The sequence below is a fragment of the Hypanus sabinus genome, chromosome 6 (genome assembly GCF_030144855.1).
Source record: "Hypanus sabinus isolate sHypSab1 chromosome 6, sHypSab1.hap1, whole genome shotgun sequence".
In the NCBI taxonomy this organism is placed as follows: Eukaryota; Metazoa; Chordata; class Chondrichthyes; order Myliobatiformes; family Dasyatidae; genus Hypanus; species Hypanus sabinus.
Genome location: NC_082711.1, coordinates 64,692,494 through 64,715,402, shown reverse-complemented (window position 1 = coordinate 64,715,402; position 22,909 = coordinate 64,692,494). Strand labels below are relative to the sequence as shown.

The window sequence follows — 22,909 nt, the reverse complement described above, 5'->3', positions numbered from 1 at the left end:
CAAATATGTTAACAGAAGATAGTACTAATGGTAAGACTCTTGACAGTGTGGAGGATCAGAAGGATCTTGGGGTTCAAGTCCATAGGACACTCAAAGCTGCTGCGCAGGTTGATTGTGTGGTTAAGAAAGCATATGGTGCCTTGGCTTTCATCAATCATGGGATTGAGTTTAGGAGCCGAAGTTAATGTTGCAGCTATATAGGACCCTGGTCAAGACCCCACCTGGAGTACTGTGCTCAGTTCTGGTCATCTCACTATAGGAAGGATGTAGAAACACAGAAAAAGTGCAGAGGATATTTACAAGGATGTTGCCTGGATTGGGGAGCATGCCTTATGAGAATAGATTGAATGAACTCTGCCTTTTTTCCTTGGAGCAACAGAGGAGAAGAGGTGATCTGATAAAGGAGTACAAGATAATGAGCAGCATTGATCATGTGGATAGTCAGAGGCTTTTCCCAGGGCTGAAATGGCTAGCACGAGAGGGCGCAGTTTTAAGGTGCTTGGAAGTAGGCACAGCGAAGATGTCAGGGGTAAGCTTTTCACTCAAAGAGTGGTAAGTGCATGGAATGGGCTGCCAGCGACCGTGGTGGAGGCAGTTATGATAGGGTCTTTTAAGGGACTTCTGGACAGGTACATAGAGTTAAAAAAAATAGAGGGCTATGACTTAGGCAAATGTCGGAACACAAAAAAATCTGAAGGAGAAAAGAACAAAATTGATTCAGTTCACCTTCCACAATCCTGTTCCTCATTTTGTATATTTTAGCAAAGAATCACATCTGTCAGCATTTATTGACAGTGCCTTACAAAACATTGTGAGGATAATTGTTAGCCTATAGAATATTTTGTGAAATACTGTAAGAATGTAAAATACAGTAATTTTGTGCCTTCTTTTGTGTTCTCATTTTCACTAACTGCCAAAACAGTGCTCAAAACAAGAAAAATCTTTTTAATCAGCAACTATGTTACAAAGCATTTAAAATTCTCTGCTAAAACTGCAGTTCTGTTCACTAAAATAAAAGAGGTTTGGGAGGATGCAGAAACATTTCACAAGGATATTACCAGGACCGGGGGGGGCTTGAGTTGTAATGAGAGTGGACAATGGGAGAGAGGGAAAGAAGGGGGGGGCACCAGGGAAAGTTGATAGGTTGGTGAGGAGAACAGGAGAGTTAAGAGGGGAGCCAGAGTGGGGAATGGAAGAGGGGGGGGGGGCGGGGAATTCCCAGAAGTTACAGAAACCATTGTTCATACCAGCAGGCTGGAGGCTGCCTAAACGAAATATGAAGTTGCTTATCCAACCTCATCATGGTAGTAGAGGAGCCATGGATCAACATATCGGAATGGGAATGGGGATTGGAATTAAAATGGTTGGCCACTAGGAAATTCTGCCTTTTTGTGGATGGTGCAAAGGAGCTCGACAAAGCAGTCAGGTCTTATCAACGTAGAGGAGGCTGTTACTAGGAGCACCAGATACAGTAGACAATGCCATCAGAATCACAGGTGAAGTGTTACCTCACCTGGAGCCCTAAACAGATGTGAGGGAGGTGAATGGGCAGATGTAGCACTTCTTCCACTTACAGGGATAAGTCCCAGGAGGAAGATTAATTGGAGGTGACAAACAGATAACGGAATCATGGAAGGAGCGATCCCCATGGAAGCGGAGAGAGGAGTCATCAAAGATGTGTTTGATGGTAGGATCCCATTGAAGATGGTGAAAGTTGCAGGGAATGATGTGTTGAATGTGGAGGCTCAAAGGGTGGTAGGTGAGGACAATAGGAAGTGACAATTGAACTAACAAACTGTCCCATTTCTTTAAGAGCAACAATATTTTAAAAAAACAAGCCATCTTATTTTGATAGAAACTGCAAGAAAATTAATGTTCCATGTAATATCTTCAAAGGTTATTAGAATTATCTGTATTTATAACTTAAAATTTCCCACCCAAGAAGAACAAACAAATCCATCTTTATTCACATAATTTTCACTGCAGTTTCTCCTACTTCATTCCTTCCATCCATTTTTATTCTCAATAAGGTTTATAGTTAACTACAATTTATGATGGTTTAAGTTAATATAAAAATAATACTCAGTTTTGTGGAAAAAAAAGCTTGGTCTTTAACTGCTAAAATTAGAGTAAGTTTGCATATGATTGCATATAAGGTTGAACATACGATCATTTCGTCTTCAAGTTTGCTTAATGTTAATTCGGCATCATCTTCTATTAATGCTTCTTCTTCCATCTCTTCTGCTGGATATACAGGCCTAAATTGATTACAGTTCAAATTTAAAGCAAGCTTCTCATGAATATTATACATAAAATCATCATAAAATATAATTTTCAAACAACTTAATTTCTTTAATGAATTATATTTTTACCAATTTAACTTTATACAAAAAAATTCTTCACCATAGTAATATTCCTGATTCAAAATATTATTTGCAAACTGTGTAGAAACATTACATTAGTATATATGAATTGATTAGGGTTTCCAAATTCCTAAAGATCTTTTCAATTTTCAAGATGTCGACTTGAAAGTACAAGCATTCTCTGAACATTGAATTTTATTCAATGTAGACAAGGCAAAAAGTAAAAGATACTGAACTTAACCTTTAATGACTCTGATTTGTTGTTAATACTTACATAATATACATAATCTTATAACATAAAGGTAAACTAACCTTTAAAACTAGTTCTACAGAACTGATTCAACCTACTGACTGGGGAATCAGCTGTTTTAACCCAAGTTACCATTTCTTTCCTCTGCATCTCAAATTCTTTTATTATTATCATTAGCATCTGATTTATTGCCTTTCATTTGAAAATGCACTGAAATTTTATAGCATTAACATAGCAATTAAACTAGACTCCCAAACAGTAATAAGGATGTGGTCTACCAATTTCAATGGGTGATAGAAAATGCATGCCAAAAGGGCAATGTTGCAATAGTCAATGGGGATTTCAAAATGAATGTAGATTTTTTGGAAAAATCAGGTTGGTGCTGGAATCCAAGAGGGTGAATCTTTAGAATGCCAACGAGATAGCTTTTTAGAGCAACTCGTGGTTGAGCCCACTAGGGTATCAGTTATTCTTGATTGGGTGTTGTGCAATGAACCAGAATTGATTATAGAGAACCTGTAAGGGACAGTGATTCACCCATATGGTCGAATTCGCCCTGAAATATGAGAAGCTAAAGTCAGTTGAATCAGTATCAGAATCAGATTTAATATCACTGGCATAGGTCATAAAATTTGTTAACTTTACGGCAGCAGTACAATGAAATACATGAAAAATAAATATAAAGAAAAAGAAAGACTGAGTTACATTAAGTGTGTGTGTGTATATATATATATATATATATATATATATTAAAGAGTTAGGTAAAAATAAATAGTGCAAAATAACTGAAATAAATAAAGTAGTGAGGTAGTATTCACGGGTTCAGTGTGCATTTAGAAATGACAGAGGGAAAAAAGCTGTTTCTGAATCACTAAGTGTGTGCCATCAGGCTTCTGCACCTCCTTCCTGATGGTAACAGCGTGAAGAGGGCATGTACTGGGTGGTGGGGCTGTGAGGCTCTTTAATGATAGACGCTGCCTTCCTAAGGCATCTCTCCTTGAAGATGTCTTGGCTACTGCGAAAGCTGGTACCCATGATAGAGCTGTCAAATTTTACAAGTTCCTGCAACTTACTTTGATCTTGTGCAGTCGCCCTCCCACCCCATACCAGATGGTGATGCAGCCAGTCAGAATGCTCTCCACGGTACATTTGTAGAAGATTTTGAATGTTTTAGTTGACAAACCATATCTTAAATTACCAATGAAATATTGCCACTATCTTGCCTTCTTTATAGCTGGATCACTATGTTGCATCCAGGTTAGGTCCTCAGAGATATTGATACCTAGAACTTGAAATTGCTCACTCTCTCCACTTCTGGTCACTCTGTGAGAATTAGTTTGTGTTCCATCATCCTACCCTTCCTGAAGTCCACAATTGGCTCTTTGGTCTTGCTGACATTGAGTGCAAGGTTGGTGCTGCGACATCACTGAACTAACTGGTATATCTCGCTCCTGAACGCCCTTTCAACATCACCTGAAATTCTGCCAACAATGGTTGTATCATTAGCAGATTTATAGATGCTGTTTGAACTGCATTCATGGGTGTAGAGAGAGTAGAGCAGTGGGCTAAGCACACATCACTGTGGAGCGCCATTGTTAACTGTCAGTGAGATGGAGATGTTATTTCCAATCACACTTGGAAATAACACTTCTTGTTAGGATCCAGTTGCAGAGAGAGGTACAGAGGCCTAGGTTCTATAGTTTTTCGATCAAGGCCACAGAAATGATGGTGGTAAATGCTGAGTTATAGTCAATAAACAGCATCCTGACAAGTATTTGCATTGTCCAGGTGATCCAAGGCTGCGTGGAGAGCCACTGAGATTGTGTCTGCTGTGGACGATGATGGTGAGACACAAACTGCAGAGGGTCCAGGTCCTTCCTGAGACAGGTGATACAGTGAGACAGTATTACAGTGGAGCAAAAGGCAATTACAGAGGCATGAGTGAGGAATTGGCCAGAATTGATTGGAAAAGGACACTGGCAAGGATGATGGTAAACCAACAGAGGGCTGGAATTTCTGAAAGCAATTTGGAAGGCACAGGATATATACATCCCAAAGAGGAAGAAGTGTTCTAAAGGCAAGGTGACACAACTGTGGCTAACAAGAGAAGTCAAAGTCAACATAAAAGCCAAAGAGAGGGCACATAATAGGGCAAAAATTAGTGGGAAGTATGTAAAAACCAACAGCAGACAACTAGGAAAGTCATTAAGAAAGTAAGCTAGCCAATAATATTAAAGAGGATACTAAAATTTTCTTCTGATACATAAAGCGTAAAAGAGAGGCGAGGATGGAAATCAGACCACTTCATTACAGGTAATGAAGTTACCATTACTAAAGAGAAAATTCTTAGGAAACTGTAAGGTAGCTAAGTCACCTGGACCAGATGGTGTACATCCCAGGGTTCTGAAAGAGGTAGCTAAACAGTTTGTGGAGGTATTAGTAATGATTTTTCAAGAACCACTAGACTCTGGAATGGACCTGGAAGATTTGAAAACTGCAAATGTCACTACACACTTCAAGAAGGGAAAGAGGCAGAAGAAAGGAAACTATAGGCCAATGCTTGGTTGGAGTTGATTATTAAGGATGAGGTCTCAGGGTATTTGGATGCACATGACAAAGTAGGCCTTAGTCAGCATGATTTCCTCAAGGGAAAATCTTGCCTGACAAATTTCTTGCAATTCTTTGAAGAAATAACAAGCAGGATTGACACAGGAGGATCAGTTGACGTTGTGTACTTGGATTTTCAGAAGGCTTTTGACAAGGTGCCACACATAAGGCTGCTTAACAAACTACAAACCCGTGGTTTTACAGGCAAGATTGCAGCATTGATAAAGCAGTAGCTGATTGGCAGGCAGGGAAGAGTGGGAATAAAGGTAGCCTTTCAGGTTGGCTAACAGTAACTAATGGTGTTCCACAAGGGTCTGTGTTGGGACCAATTCTTTTTATGTTTTATGTCAATGATTTGGATGATGAAATTGATGGCTTTGCTGCAAGGTTTGCAAACGATATGAAGATAGCTGGAGGGGCAGGTAGTTTTGAGGAAGTAGAGAGGCTACAGAAGGTCTTAAGACAGATTAGGAGAATGGGCAAAGAAATGGCAGATGGATTAGTGTTGGGAAGTGTATGGTCATGCACTTTGGTAGAAGAAACGGAAGGGTTGAATATTTTCTAAATGGAGACAAATACATAAAACAGAGGCAAAAAGAAACTTGGGAGTCTTTCTGCAGGATTCCCCAAAGGTTAAAGGGCCTGTATTCACTAGAGTTCAGAAGAAAAGGGGTGACCTAATTGAAACCTATCAAATGGTAAAAGGCCTTGATAGAGTGGATGTGGAGAGGATGTTTCCTATGGTGGAAGAGTCTAAGACCTGAGAGCCTCAAGAGTAGAGAGCCGTCCTTTTACAAAGAAGATGAACAGGAATTTCTTTAGCTAGAGAGCAGTGAATCCGTGGAATTCTTTGCCTCAGGCAGCTGTGGAGGCCAACTCTTTATGTATATTTAAGGCAAAGGTCGACAGATTCTTGATTGGTCAGGGCATGAAGGGATATGGGGAAAAGGCAGGAGATTGGGGCTGAGGGGAAAATTGGAATAGCCCTGATTAAATGGTAGAACAAACTCAATGGGCCAAATGGCCTAATTCTGCTCCTCTATGTTATGATCTTATTATTGTTTTAAAATTATTATTGTTATTGTTTTAAAAAATTTTAATGGCAGAACTATTACCAATATTGTACTATCCAACAAGAAAATTGCAATGCAACTCACATGACCCTTACAGATTCTTACCTCTTCCAATTAAAACCAGTATATTTTAAGGCTTCTTCAGCCAAACGATCCAGGACATAACAGACCTGTTCCCCATAACCTTGCTTTAGTTTGGAAGGAGGAAAATCCACTGAGCCACCCTGAAACAAAGTTTTAGAACAATCGCATTATTAAAACTTATTGGGACGGGGTGGAGTTTCAAGATGGCGACGTAAACATCTGCCTTTTAGGCGCTCTTCACTTTTCTAACTATAATCACCCTTTAATCTAATCTTTTCGAATTTAATCAAATGAGTTGATATTTTCGATTGACTTTTTTTTTCTTTTAAAACTATATTTGATCTAACTTTGCCGAATTTAAAATGGCTACAAGCAAGAAATCGTCTAAGGAGCCTTTATCTGTTGAAACAATTTCTAATCTTCTGGACACTAAACTTGCAGGTTTGGATAACAAGCTGCAAAGTAAAATGGCAAGTTTGGAAAGTAAAATGGCAAGTTTGGAAAACACGTTTACCACGAAAATGTCTGAACTTGAAGGAGCTGTTAAATCGCTTGATACTAAGTTTCAGTCGCAGGCATCGGTTATTCAGCGGCATGAAGATAAGTTGGCGACTCTTGAAAAATTAATTGTTGAAAAAGTACGTACAATTGAAGTGTTGGATAAGAAGGTACAATCGACTCTTAAGACTGTAGATCAGTATAAGTTTAAAATTTCTGATCTCGAAAATCGATCTCGCAGACAGAATTTGCGTATTATCGGGTTTTCCGAAAAAGTTGAGTCCGGTGATTTAACTGAATTTTTCTCTAATTTACTATGGGAAATTTTCGGTGATGAAGGTTTGCAAACTAAACCTGTTATCGACCGTGCTCACAGAGTTGCGAGGTTTTCGTCTATGGCTGATAAACCACGAGCGGTGATTGTTCGCCTTCATTATCCTCGTGAGAAAGAGCTTTTAATTCGATTAGCTCGTAAAAAAGGTATGATTTCCTACAAAAACTTTCAATTTCGAATTGTTGAGGATTATTCTTATGAAGTAATGAAAGCCAGGATCGCTTTTAAACCAGTGATGGCAGAGATTCATTCGATCGGACTTAGACAAGCTTTAATGTATCCAGCGAAGCTTAGAATTGTGCTGCCCGACAACAGTCAACGATTTTTCAACACTCTGGAAGAAGTGAAGAAATTTGTTGAAGAATTTCGATCTTCTACTGCAACTTGAACTATGTGTTACGTGGAAGATTTTTCGGAGAGAGGATATCTTTCTATTTTAAGTTTTAACCTATGAAGTTGGGTTATAACTTTTTATTTTTTGATCTATGGGTCCGGTTTTCTTTTACTAGCATCATTGTTTATAGATGTTCTTTTTAATTTTGATAATATTCTTTTTTTTCCTTTCTGTTTTGGTTATATACATTTATATTTTGCATTAATGATTTATCTTTTTTTTAAGATGTTTATTTTTCCCGTAAGATTCTGTTTTTTACAAGCATTTATCTGTTTGCCTGTACTCAGATATGGGACGAATGTTTTGGATTTTTAGTTTTTTTTATATATATGTTGTACTGTTTATTATATCCCTTTTTTTAAATGTTATTTTGTCTTTTAACAGATTGCTGAACTCACTTTTGTATTTAGTAATATGGCTTTTTCAAAATGGCGTTTCTTCTTCCCATAAGTCTTTGCTCTTGAAACGTCATCTTGTATTTGAATATGGGATTTTTTTTTAAAGGTATATTACACTTTTAAATTTTGACGTTTATACCTTTTTTTTTATTAATGATTGTTGTATTATATTAGTTTTTTTTTTATTCTGATTGATATATATTTTTTTTTGCAACTCTATATTTTAATTTGGGTGATATATAGTTTTCTTTTAATCTTTTTTTTATAGAGCTGCCATCTTGAAATGGGGGTAATATTAGTATTAGATTATGCGCCTGCCGCTTGGCTTTTTTTCGAAGGGTGGGGGGAGGGGGTAGGGATCTTTTTTCACGCTTTTGCTTTTTATTTTTTTGCTTTTAGTTTATGGGCCGACTTTAAATTACTAATATTGTTGAGGTGTCATGTTCTCCGGCTGCTCCTGAATCAATTTTCCTCCTTCCTGAATTGTGGGTTATGTGTCTTTTTAACCTTTTATGATACACACAATTAATATTGGTATGATGGATAGATCTGTTAACTTTATCTCCTGGAATACTAATGGTTTAAATCATCCGATTAAACGCAAAAAAATATTTAAAGTATTCCATAGACTGAATGCTAATATTATCTTTGCACAGGAGACCCATATCAGGAGGGAGGATAATCAACGTTTTTTTAGGTTCTGGAAGGGTCAACAATTTCATTCGAATTGTACCGCCAAAATTAGGGGTGTGTCTATTTTTATAGATCCCTCAATATCGTTTACACATCATGAAATTATCTCTGACCCACAGGGTAGATTTTTGTTGATAACTGGTTTACTTTTCCATTGGAAAGTTGTTCTAGTTAATATTTATGCTCCAAACTTTGATTGCCCTGAATTTTTTAGACGTTTATTTACCTCTCTTCCTAATCTAAATGAATATATGTTGATAATGGGTGGAGATTTTAATTGTTGTTTGAATCCTTCGATGGATAGATCTAAACCTATTCGCACTCTTCCGAATAGATCAGCCCTACTTATTAATTCATTTTTGGTTGACTCGGGAATTACAGAAATATGGCGGTTTTTGAACCCTAAAGATAAAGAATTTTCTTTTTTTTCACATGTATATCATAGCTACTCTAGAATTGACTATTTTCTTATTGATCATCGGTTATTAACGGATGTTATTGATTGTAAATATGATTCTATTACTATTTCGGATCATGCACCTTTGAAGTTATCTATTAAGATTTCGGACTATTCCAATAACACCAGATCTTGGAGACTTAACGCTACTTTGCTTCAAGACCCAGAATTTATTACTTATATAAAACAGCAAATTGACTTGTTCTTTTCTACAAACTGTACTGAAGAAATCGACAGAGGAATACTTTGGGACTCTTTTAAGGCTTTTATTCGTGGTCAAATTATCTCATATTCTGTTGGTAAAAGAAAACAAAGATATTTAGATATTGCTTTATTGGTGGATAAAATTAAGGAAATTGATAAGATTTATTCCGTGACTCCTACCAAAGAACTTTATAAGAAGAGAGTTGAGCTTCAAATGGAACATAGTTTACTATTATCTTCTTCAATTGAAAATCAATTAATTAGGACCAGGGCTCAATTTTATATTCATAGTGACCGTACTGGTAAACTGTTAGCTAATCAATTAAAGGCTATCTCGACTAAGCGACAAATTATTAAAATTCGCAAATCAGACGGTAATTTAACTACTGATCATAAAGAAATTAATAATACCTTTCAAGATTTTTATAAATCTTTATATCATTCAGAATTTGATGGTGATCAGTCCATGATAGATAATTTTTTTAACAATTTGAATATTCCTAAACTGACTGATGAAGATCATAGTCTGTTAGATGCTCCTATTTCTATAGTGGAAATAGGAGAGGCTATTTCATCAATGAACTCAGGGAAAGCTCCTGGTCCTGATGGTTATATAGTAGAATTTTTTAAAACTTTTTCTTCTTTGCTTTCTCCTTGGTTATGTGAAATTTTTAATGATGCGTTTGCTAAGAAGAGATTACCTCAATCTTTTTATGAAGCTAATATTTCTCTAATTCTTAAAAAAGATAAAGATCCTACTTTATGTACATCTTATCGCCCTATATCATTATTAAATGTAGATTCTAAGATTCTTACAAAAATTTTAGCTATTAGATTAGAAAAAGTACTGTCTCAGATTATTTCAGAAGATCAAACTGGTTTTATGAGGAATCGGTATTCCTTTTTTAATGTTAGAAAATTGATTAATATAATTCATACTTCACCACCCACAATCCCAGAATGTGTTATTTCATTAGATGCTGAAAAAGCTTTTGATAGAGTTGAATGGATATATTTATTTAATACATTGAGAAATTTTAATTTTAGTCCTAATTTTATATCATGGATTAAATTAATATATCATAAACCTGTTGCTTCTGTTTTTACGAATAACCACAGATCCTCTTTTTTTCAATTATCTCGTGGTACGAGACAAGGTTGTCCCTTAAGTCCTTTATTATTTAATATTGCATTAGAACCTTTAGCTATTGCTATTCGTGATTCTCCTAATATTTTTGGTATTACCCGTAATGAGAAGTTATATAAATTATCTCTTTATGCTGATGATTTGCTGTTATATATTTCTGACCCTGATAGGTCTATTCCTGCTATTTTATCCTTGTTGGTTCAATTTGGTACTTTTTCTGGTTATAAACTAAATTTAGATAAGAGTGAATTATTTCCTTTAAATGCACAAACTTTATTAGGATACCATTTAAAGTTGTTACTGATAACTTCACTTATCTAGGTATAAAAATTACCAAGAAATATAAAGATTTATTTAGACTGAATTTTTTACCTATGCTTCATCAAATTCATCAACTTACTACAAGATGGTCTCCCTTGTTTTTATCATTAATTGGTCGGATTAATGCTGTCAAAATGATGATTTTACCGAAATTTTTATATTTATTTCAAGCCCTACCAGTTTTTATTCCTAAATCTTTTTTTGATAACATTGATTCAAAAATTTCTTCATTTGTGTGGCAAAATAAAAACCCTAGGTTAAGTAAAAAGCAATTACAAAAATCAAAAAAAGATGGTGGTTTAGCTTTACCTAATTTTAGATTTTATTATTGGGCAAATAATATTCGTAATTTATTGTATTGGAAATTAGATTTGGATTCACCACTGTGCCCACAGTGGGTAAATTTGGAATGTAATGAGGTAAAGGGATATTCTCTATTCTCTGTTCTTGGTTCTTGTCTTCCTGCGGATTTAGTTAAATTTAATAAACAAATATTTAATCCTGTTATTAAACATACATTACGAATTTGGTTTCAATTTCGTAAGTTTTTTATTTTGAAAAACTTTGTTCTTGATAGCCCTATCTTATTTAATTTCTTTTTCAAACCCTCCTGGACAGATCAAGCTTTTAACATATGGAAAAGGAAAGGTATAAAATGTTTTCGTGATCTCTTTTTTGAAGATACTTTGATGTCATTTGATCAACTTTCTAATAAATTTGAATTACCTAAATCTAATTTTTTCAGATATTTACAAGTTAGAAATTTTTTACATAAAGTTTTACCATCTTTTCCTAATTCAACTTTGATGGACACTACAGATTTGATTTTTACCTTAAATCCTTGTCAGAAGGGATTAGTAGCTTTTATTTATAATATGATTATGAAGATACAACCAGAAATATCAGTTAGAATTAAACAAGAATGGGAAAAAGAACTTCAATACAACATATCAACAGATAAATGGGAAAAAATTTTGCAAATGGTTAATTCTTCTTCTATATGTGCTAAACAGGCTTTAATACAATTTAAAATTGTACATAGAGCTCATATGTCTAAAGATAAACTTGCTCGATTTTATTCTCATATTAACCCTCTATGTGACAGATGTCATTTAGCAGTGGCCTCATTGACCCATATGTTTTGGTCATGTCCCACTTTACATAATTATTGGAAGGATATATTTACTACTATTTCCTCAATTTGGAATATAGATTTACAACCTCATTTTATTACTGCAATTTTTGGCATACCAAATGAAGATGGTAATCAGTTTTCCCCCTCAATCAGACGAATGATTGCTTTTGTAACATTAATGGCCAGAAGGTCTATACTACAAAATTGGAAAGAAGTAAATCCTCCTACTACATTTCAATGGCTTTCTCAAACTATTTCTTATCTGAGTTTGGAAAAAATTAGAAGCACTATTTTTGATTCATCAATTAAATTTGAAGAAACTTGGAGACCGTTTATTCGACATTTTCATATGAATTAATTTGGCCTTCTCCAGACCTTTCTGCTTATTCATGTTCAGGTATGGAGTTCCGGAGTTCTTTGACACTATCTTATACTTGTAAACTGTTATTATTGCCTATGTTAGTTTAGTTTAGTGTTTTATTTTTTTTTAATATATATTTTTTTTTCTCACATATTTTTAATATTTTTTTTCTTTTTTAATGGTTATTTTTGTTTTTTTTTCATATAATCATGTGGACTTGATTAAGGTATTTTCTTTTGTTGATGTTTAGTAGGATATTATTATCTTATTATCAATGTGATTTCAAGTCTATTGTATTTATAATTTACTTATTATTATGTCATTTTTTTTTGTGTATATGTGAAAATCAATAAAAAGATTGAAAAAGAAAGAAAAAGAAAGAAAGAAAAACTTATTGAACAGTCTTTCACAAATGTTAAAAATTATGGGAATATTGGATTATCAAGGAGGAAACCTTTTCACCCAACTATACACAAGAAGATGAAATAAAACAGCAAAGCTGGACCATAAGAAGTTCCAGCTCTTATTTTTGAAAGTGTAATTTAACTAGATTACAAGTGGAGCCCTAAAACCAACCTGGATTTTACCTTCTCTTGGCTTAGACAAGGTAAAATTAGCTCAGGGATTGCTGAGACTCCAAGAGTGGCATCCTCACTAGCGTCAGGTGAAATTCCATAAGACTGGAGGATAGCTAATCTTCCCTATTCGAAAGGGTAGTAGGGTTAAGCCAGAAAACAACATGTTGGTGAGCCTTACATGAGTATATAACCATATAACAATTACAGTACAGAAACAGGCGATCTTGGCCCTTCTACTCCGTGCCGAACTCTTATTCTCACCTAGTCCCACCTACCTGCACTCAGCCCATAACCCTCCATTCCTTTCCTGTCCATATACCTATCCAAATTTTTTTTAAGTGACACAATCGAACCTGCCTCTACCACTTCTACTGGAAGCTCGTTCCACAGTTACCACTGTCTGAGTAAAGAAGTACCCCCTCAACTTTTACCCCCTTAACTCTCAACTCATGTCCTCTTGTTTGAATCTTTCCTATGCTCAATAGAAAAAGCCTATCCACGTCAACTCTATCTATCTCCCTCATAATTTTAAATAGCTCTATCAAATCCCCCCTCAACCTTCTTCACTCCAAAGAATAAAGACTTAGGTGCTGAAACCCAGGTAACATTCTAGTAAATCTCCTCTGTATTCTCTCTATTTTGTTGACATCTTTCCTATAATTTGGTGACCAGAACTGTACACAATACTCCAAATTTGGCCTCACCAATGCCTTGTACAATTTTAACATTACATCCCAACTCCTATACTCAATGCTCTGATTTATAAAGGCCGGCATACCAAAAGCTTTCTTCACCACCCTATCCACATGAGATTCCACCTTCAGGGAACTATGCACCATTATTGCTAGATCACTCTGTTCTACTGATAAAAAGTATAGTAAAGAAAATGGAAAAGAACTCCAAGGAACAGATTCAATGTTCACCTGGATAGGCAGGAGCTGATTAGAGGGACTCAGCACAAAATTAACTGAGTTAACTGTTTCTGCATTATTCTATTACCAATAGCAGTCTATATTGGAAATGCGCTCATGGAAATTGAGGTAAGATATAGTGGTAATCAGTTATGGCAACTTCTGACTGAGACACAAAATTCAGAAAGTCAATACCATCAGAAGGCAAAAGAATTGAGCCTCTAAATAGTCATTTGAATCTTTGAACGTTGCTTAAGTTGTGAAGCATTTAATCAGAGGTTGCTCCATTTTCCTGGGAACAATGAATAGAATTGAACATTGAAAAATTAATAAATAACCCCAGTTCTTATCAGAAAATAAGGTCACTGAAGAAGAATATAAAAAATTATAAACAAGAGAAAATCTGCAGATGCTGGAAATCTAAGCAACACGCACAAAATGCTGGAGGAACTCAGCAGGCCAGGCAGCATCTAGGGAAAAAAGTACAGTCGACATTTCGGCCTGAAACTTCAACTGTACTTTTTTCCCATAGATGCTGCCTGACATAAAAGATTATAATGAACTTCTAAATTAAAAATTGCTAGTCATTTATACAAAAATCTCTAAATTAGGAGTGATAGTAAATAACAATATTTTCTTCTGCAATATTTTCTCATAGTAGGTATGGAAAAATAATTTGTGAATCAGATATACCCAAATTAATTAAACTTTCATCTGCATTATGAGTTAATGAACTTTCAGTACTTACCAATGCACGGAGCTCTGTCAGAATATTAGTTATTGTTGCATTGGGATCATCATATTCTTGTGGCTGCTCAAATAAGCGTCCTGCCTGGTTTAGCAGCCAAGCTGCGATAGATGTAAACATGTAGAATTGTTCACCAGGATTTGTAGGGAGAGCAAAGTAGTGTCTGTTTAAATAAACATTTTTATTAATAACTCCAAGATCTGAAAGGTATTTATCATAATATATATTGATAAGTGTATTATGTAGTATTTATTTAAAATGACTCAGATATCTGCACACTCAAAATATTTCCTCATTGTAGATACTGATTATCATTTACATATTAATCCAGATGCAGTCCAGATACGAATATGAAATGGTTCACAGAAAGATTATGAAACAATTAAACAAAATATCACTGTTAGTAAGTTTGTGATACATTTGAAAACTTGTCATTGATTTGTGAATCAATATTCACTATTTACCAAGAAACATTTCCAGAGCATTGTAAATGTCCTTTAGTTTTGCCTAATTTCCTTTGATCTGCTTTTTTTATATTATAATCCTTCAGCCTCAACAGCAATAACAATGTCAGAGTTAAGGGGGTGAGCTCAACCCTCACTCTAGAAACCTGAGTGATTGGTTCAAAGCTGACATTTTCAGATGGTATTGAAGGAGTACTGCATTAATAAAGAAATTTCTTTCATAGCATGCATATTCAACCAAGGACACGTCTGCACCCTTATGCTCCAGAATTGCAGGTATTGAACACGATCATCTGACCAACGATGTGGCTAAGTGCCCATATGTCACTTCACAAATTACAGACAAATTTAGCAATGGGCAATAAGGTCATCAGAAAAATGATGGAAGATGTTAACTGTATTGCCATCAATGCATTTAAACAACATTAACCATCCTAATTTTGATTTGCCCGAATCATTTGGTTGTAGATCAATCACGGCGTTAACCCACACATGGAATAACGAGCTAAATCGTTCACATCATCCATACTATATAAACTGTTGTTAAAATCGCATGCCTTTCCCCACAAAATATTGCATAGAAGTCTAAGCGATGCAAGTTGCTTTGTCTTCATAATCACAGCTCTGAAGTACAAAACTATTAAGACTATGCAATTAAAGCAAAGATAAACGTTAAATGGCCTTCAGTGAGGGGAAGGGTGGCCTATAACAGACGGTCCTCTGATAAGGACACCAAACCCAGAGACTGGACGCCCAGAGCTCACCCTCCCCGTGTTTACAGCAGCAGAGCGGCGGGACTTCCGCAGACCTGGACAGAGCCTTCATGTTGTTCTTTCGGATCAGATTCTCCTCGTAGTTCATCAGCTTCAGTTTGTCCAGCAGGTCCTCCATGGTAACAAACATCTGGTACAGGGCACCAGGGCCCCGCTCCCCTTCATCACCTCGCCGGCCGTCGTCGGCCATCGGGCTGCGGCCCCCCGATGAAGAGACGGGCACCGACCCAGACACCGGTATTGTGGCGCCGCTCCGCCGATCGAAAGGCAAGCAAAAGGCTTGACAGTGGCGATTCAGAGGTAGCTCCAGCGGCAGAGGCGCCTTGTATCCAGGAAGTGACGACAGCGATCGGAGTCGTTGCTAAGGACAGAGAATCTTGAACGCCTGCGTCGCTGCTGGGAATTAGCGGGCATCAATGCCGTGGACTGGTGGCAGGATGGCATTTAATGTGGAGCAATGTGAATTGTTACATTTTGGTCAGAAGAACGAGAATGAGAAGAGGTAATATGTACACTAGTGAGGAACACATACACACAAATGTCAGAGGGACTCAACTGGTGAGGCAGCATCCATGAAGGAAAATGGGCAGTCGATATCTTCACTCAAAACTTCGATTATTCATTTCCCTCCATAGATGCTGACTGATCTGCTGAGTTCCTCCAGCATTTTGTGTTTTGCTCAGGATTTCTAGCATCAGAACACGCTCATGTGTCTCAGAGGAACAAGACATGCAAATGCTGGACACAAACACGAGAAGATGCAGGTTTGGAGTCTATGTAGAAATGTTGTTGATTTTTGATGACCGCAGGGCAGTTTGAGCAAATGTTTAAAAAGCATATGTGTCACAAGGCTTTATAAACAGGCACAGTGCAAGAAAAGGGTAAAGTGGAAATGCAGGAGCCTGCAGATGCTGGAATCTAAAGGCACTCACAAATCACTGGTGGAACTCTGCAGGTCAGGCAAAGTCTACAGAGTGAAATGTATAATCTTGGTAAAACACTGGTTCAGGCATATGTGGAGGGGACTTTGATGATGCCAGGCTATCAGAGATCAATGGATTTTGCTAATTTTTTTCACATATTGCACAGTAGATAAATAGTGTGTTCAGTGAACCTGTTAAATTCATAAGGACTTTGGGAAACATGGTCTCAGTAAGTCTCAAAGGAGAGAAGGGACAAAATGAGGTGAGCTTCAAAGATAAAAATAAAACTGCACAGAAATGGGCCCATCAGCCAAACTCATCCATTATACACTAATCCCACTTCCCTACATTAGGCCTGAATTGATCTGCTCCTTCCCTATACAGGGTCTGTCCAAATGTCTTTTAAATATTTTATCTGCCTTTACCAGATACAGTCCATGGATGTACAAAGGAAAGAGGGGTTTAGAGGGATATGGGCCAAATGTGACAAGCTTGTTGGGCACCATGGCAGGCATGGATGAGTTGGGTAGAAGGACCTGTTTCCATGCTGTATTACTCCATGGGTCTATCACTTCCCATGGCAGATACAATATTGCATGTAACCATCAATCCCTGTGTGAAAAACTCGCCCATCGTTCTCTTTAAATCTCTCCCCTCTCCCCTTACATCTTTGCCTTACTACCTTATAAAAGGACTTTTACTATCTACTCTATATGTACCCCTCATTATTTTAATAATCTCTATAAGATCAACCCTCAGCCTCCTATATTTCAGGAGAACAGACTCAGCGGGCAGATGGGGCTCGTCAGCCATAGTTGGCAGCTCATCGAGAAGGAAAGCTCCAATTTCAACACCTCTGCTGCCTTTCAACTGCACCCACTCATGGAGAAGGTTTCAGGAGTAAACTCCAAGGAAAAATATGGAATTGGAGTCCCTAAGGCAGTCCGATGTTGAGCTCAACACTGACTGGTAATCCCTGTGACACCACTGGTGCCAAACTGTATCAGTCTCTGCCATTCCTTTAGATTCATCAGCTTCATGGAGAAGGGATGCCTGACACACAGGCAACAGCTTGCATTCTATATGGTACCGCCCTGGCTTGTGTACTGGCCTGCATTTCATGTAGACAGCCGTGGCTCAACATCCATGGTCGACTTCGACTAATGGAGGGCCTCAAAACTCAGCCTATCCAATCTCTCCTTCCAGAAAATACCTTGGCGAATTTCTTCTGCACTCTTTATTCTTCATATAGTGTGATGACCAGTATTGTATACAAATCTTCAAATTTGGCCTGACCAATGTTCAGTACAACTGCAACATGACATCCTGACTTTTATACTCAATACCTTGGGTCTGTGAAGGCAATAATATGGAATGCCTTATTCTCTATCCTTTCCACCTGTGTTGTCATTTTCAAGGATCTGTAAACATTCACCATATGTTTCTCTGTCCCTACCATTTACTCTGCATATCCTGTACAGTATTTGATGTCTCGAGATTCATTATCTGACGTGTATCTGGATTAAGTTCTGTCTGCCATGCTTCCAAAGCATGTTTGACAATAACTGTAAATGCATTAAATGAATCTTGTTTCTCACATACCCCGCAACATGGGAAGCTGGTGCTTGATGTACATCACTGCTTTGTTGCTTAAGTCCAATATATCATCTCCACAGATAATGTAGTTTTCAAAGCAGGTGTTAAATCTAGAGAATAACAAATAGTTTTTCAGAGGGATGTGTAAATTAAAAAAATAAAATCTAAACTCATTAGAAAAGGAAAACAGTGCAAATCCTGGAACTGCAATACAGGACTGGAATAGCTGATTAGTAGATATTGCTGAATTCAATGTTTAGTTCAGAAAGCTCAATATAACTAGTTTGAGGCTTTATCCAGCTTTGATGTAACAGTATAAAGGTCAAAGGCAGGGAAGGTGGAAAGGAAATGGAAATAAGGGCTATTAGGAACTCAATGTCTCTCTTGCAGATTGAAAGGAAATAGTCTGTCAATATAGAAGGAGCTATGTTGTGAGTACTCAAAAGCAGTAAATTGCTGGAAGGCTGGAAAGAGAAAGGGCAAGCACTGCATTATTTATTGTTGTATAAGATGGTTCCAGGAGAAGGGGAGCAATTTCCATTAATCACAGCTAAGCAATCTAGCCATCAACAGATCAAATCAAAGCCTGCAGTCCTACCTTGTCAAAGGCAGGACCATGAAAGATGGTGGATAATTAAGCAAATCACAAGAGAAGGAATCTATAAGTATATTTTGTATCCTCAGGGATTGTGGAGTCTATTTTTAAGTGCTAAAGCCTAGGCCAAAAGTACTAAGTGGATGATTCATCTTGGCTTCTCCACCATCATTAAAGCTAATGCAATTTGATATACTCCATGTGTTATCCAGAAATGGTTGAGAATGATATGTATGTACTTCGGTCTTTTAACTTCAAGATTTGATTTTTGCTATCAACCTGAGGATTTGCTGATCATGGTTTGGTCTCGAACTCTGGACTAGCACGGGATTCCAATCCAGGTCTCCTGCCCAGACCTGCGGGTCTCAGATTTGTAAACATTGGGCCTCTGACTTACAGACACACCAAAGTTGGGCCTCGGCTTTCAGGCTTTGACCACATGAACTTTGATCCTGGGGCTTGCTGTCCAGCATCCATCACAGGTATCACTAGCCTCTACTGCAGTTTGCTTTGACCTGGACTCCAGCTCCTGCCTCGGTCCTCTAGCTTCCCTCATCCCTGCCCCTAGACCATAAGCTGCCCCTTAACATTTGCGCTGTTGCCAAAACCATCCCTACAGAACTAAAAAACAACTAAGTCTGATCCACAACCTTTGCAGAGAGCACAGTTCAGCACCACCTTGGCTGGGACTTTCACTTGACAACTAGATGCACCTATACATAAGTTGTCATTGCACATTTATAACACATACATGTGCCCAACGGCATATAATTTTGCTCAGTTATGCAAAAATTCTAGCTAGTTATTGCCTGATCAGTCTTCTCTTAATTGTCAATAAGATGATGGGAGGTTTCATCAAAAGTGCTATCAAGCTGCTGTTACACTCCTGTACTCTGCTCTGCTCTGCTCAACAATGCCCATGTTCGTTTTTGTCAGAATTACTCAGCTCCAGATCTTATCACAGATAAGTGTATCTGCCCATGATGCTCTACACCCTACTGGGGGCTCTGGTGGAGTCTGGTACAGCAGTTAACTTTCTGGACCAGACTCTGTATGTGCTGCTTTGACTCCCTACTAGGCCTCTCTTTCACCCTTTCTGCATCACGGCCACTGATGGATAGCAACCTCCACGAGGTCAGCTATTCTCCCTCTCCTGAGACTCAAACCATGAATGAGATTGCTGAAGCACGACAGCATGGCTTCATTCAAACATCCCAGTTCCTAGCCGATGCAGGATTCTTCTTGTCACATGAGGTTCTTTTTCCCTGCACTGACTACTGTGAACTAACAAAATCATTATTAAGAACCATTAATCCTCGCCCCTTGGTGGTTAGCACATTCACAACACTCCACGGGGACCAGATTTTCACCAAACTTGATCTACAAGCATGCACAATCTGATCCACATTCAGTAGGGAAATGAGTGGAAAATGGTATTCTTAACACCCACTGGCCACCAGAATACTTAGTGATCCCTTTCAGACTTTCCAGCAGTACAGCCGTTTTTGAATCCTTCATTAATAAGATCTTCTGACAGTTTTGTGTTTGTCTACCTTGATGATATTCTTATCTTCTTCAAGGACTCCCAAGTTGACATCTGTCATGTCCAATCAATTCTCTAGCATCACCTCAAAAACGAGAAGACAGACCCTGTGCTCTCTTCTTGTGCAATTTCAGTTCTACATAGTGCCATTATGGAGTAGAAGACAGAGATACTCGCTATCAAATGGGCCTTCCAGGAATGGAGACATTGGCTGATGGGGAGCACTGAGCCCTTCCTGATCTGGACTGATCACCAGAACCTCATATCCATTCAACTAACCCACCAAATCAACTTACTTCAGACTCACTGGGCCCCTTTTCTTCGAGCAATTCAACTTCTCCATCTCCTAGCAACTTGGTTCCAAGAACTCTACTGCCACGATGAGGCCACATTAAGGCAACATCCAGCCTGATAGTAGGAAAATCAATTTCTTGAACTTCTAGTAGTTGCCCCTACCAAATTCACCATTCCCCATTCCTGTTTCCCTCTCTCACCTTACCTGCCCCTTATGGTGCTCCCTTCCCTTCCCTTTCTTCCATGGTCTTCAATCTTCTCCTATCAATTTCCCCCTTCTGCAGCTCTTTATCTCTTTCACCAATCAACTTCTCAGTACTTTACTTCACCACCTCACCCTCTCCCGGTTTCACCTATCACGTGCCAGCTTATACTTCTTCCTCCTCTCCTCCCACCTTCTTACTCTGACTTCTCCTGTTCCTTTCCAGTTCTGATGAAGGGTCTTAGCCCAAATTGTCGACTGTTTACTCTTTTCTATGGATGCTGTCGGGCCTGCTGAGTACCTCCAGCTCTGTGTGTGTGTTGCTTTGTATTTCCAGCATCTGCTGAATTTTTCATGTTTGTAACACTGAGATGGATGCTCTGTCATGACAGTTTGACCCAGTTGAAATGGAGATCAACTCTTAGCCCATCCTCCTGGATCCTCGCCCTGATTGTTTGGGACCTTGTGAGCCAGATCCGCAAGGCCATACAGTTTGAGCCTGCTCTGGCTGACACACCCGACAATCACATGTATGTGCCGATGGCCATGTGTTCTGAGGCACTCCAGAGGGCCAACTACTCATCCCTCTCTGGTCATCCAGGCACACGATGGACTCCGGATTTTCTGCAGCACCAGTATTGGTAGCCTAGCATGATCACAGATGTATGTCAGTTCATCGCTGCTTGCTCTCAATGTGGCCAGTCCAATTCCTCTGACCAGTGACCTCTGGGCTCCTTATGGTCCCTGCTGGTCCCTCGAAGCTCATGGCCCCACATCACCATGGATTTCATCACAGGTTTGCCACCTTCCATTGGGACCATGACAAAAGTGAACCAGTTGTCCAAAGCCATGCACTTCATTGCTTTTTCCAAACTTCAGTCAGCCACTATGTTGGCAGTTCTGGTGCCTCAACATGTTATTGGCCATCATAGCTTCCCTCAGACATTGTGTCATACAGGGCCCAAAATTTTTCTCCCATTTCTGGTGAGCTATCTATTTGATACTCCACACCACAATGAGTTTGCCCTCTGATTGCCATCCACAGTCCAATGGACAATCAGAAAGTGGAGAAGTTTCTGCAATGCTTTGCCAGCTCTAACCCTTCCACATGGAAGAAGTATCTGCTCTGGGCTGAGCTGTCCCACAATCTATCACCTCCTCTGCAATGGGAATGTCACCCTTTGAAGTGCTTCATGGCTACTAATTCCTGTTGTTTCCCACAGAGCAGCCAATGGTGGAGGTCCTGCCTGCTAGGGCCCTGGTTAACCAATGCCTGTATGCTTAGAAGAGAGCATAGAGGCCATTCTATCTGTCGACTGTGCCTACTGCCACCAGGCTACCTGCCTTCAGTGCATAGCAAGTCTACTCCGGACTGGAGACTATGTTTGGCTGTCCATTTGAGATTCCCTGTGCACTGACTCCCACAAGTTGCTACATTCACATCATCATGGATGGGAACGGTACGATCTGGAGGAGATAGCTTGATATCTTGGATCCTTCATTCATTGAGGAGTTCCTCCAGACATCTGGATTGCCCTGGTCCATCAAGGGCTGGCTGTAGGGGATGAGGTCAGGCCTGTACAAGCAGGCTGTCATGGTCCGGTCCATGAAGTCTGCATTCCGGTTCACGGTCCAATCCATGGACTCTGGACTCTGGGTCTTCCAGCTGTCCCTTGTTTCAGTTGGGCTTAATCATAGGCACCTTGGGGCTGGGAATATAAGTGGCGCTGGGTTCGAGTGTAGGTGCTGGTTCGTCTCGTCAGTATCCCATCCTCGCCTCTGTGAGGTAAACCAGGCTGTCTTTGCTGTTACCCTGAGACTGGACTGTTCCCCTCCTTTCTCCGTCTTTCTGTAGTCCTTGGCTGTAGCCTTGCCTGCTACCTTGCGCCTGGAGCCTTGCCTGCATCCTCACCTATTCTCACCATCAAGTTCTACTGCCGGAGCTAGACCGGAGCTTTGCTGT

At 38.6% G+C, this 22,909-nt stretch overlaps 1 protein-coding gene across 3 annotated transcripts in view; it reads right to left on the bottom strand.

The window, feature by feature from the left end:
• Positions 1-22,909, bottom strand: part of ift57 (intraflagellar transport 57 homolog (Chlamydomonas)) — a 50,110-nt gene that overhangs the window by 23,340 nt on the left and 3,861 nt on the right. The window contains exons 2-5 of one of the 3 annotated variants that reach the window (XM_059972335.1): positions 18,319-18,422; positions 14,557-14,719; positions 6,399-6,517; positions 2,168-2,258 (exon numbers count right to left, since the gene is read on the bottom strand). In XM_059972335.1, coding sequence (XP_059828318.1) covers positions 2,168-2,258; positions 6,399-6,517; positions 14,557-14,676 — 330 coding nt within the window. In that variant the 5' untranslated portion in view covers positions 14,677-14,719; positions 18,319-18,422. Of the gene's footprint in view, positions 1-2,167; positions 2,259-6,398; positions 6,518-14,556; positions 14,720-15,828; positions 16,123-18,318; positions 18,423-22,909 lie in introns of those variants that run through there. The other 2 variants (XM_059972334.1, XM_059972336.1) reach the window with 2 other exon arrangements.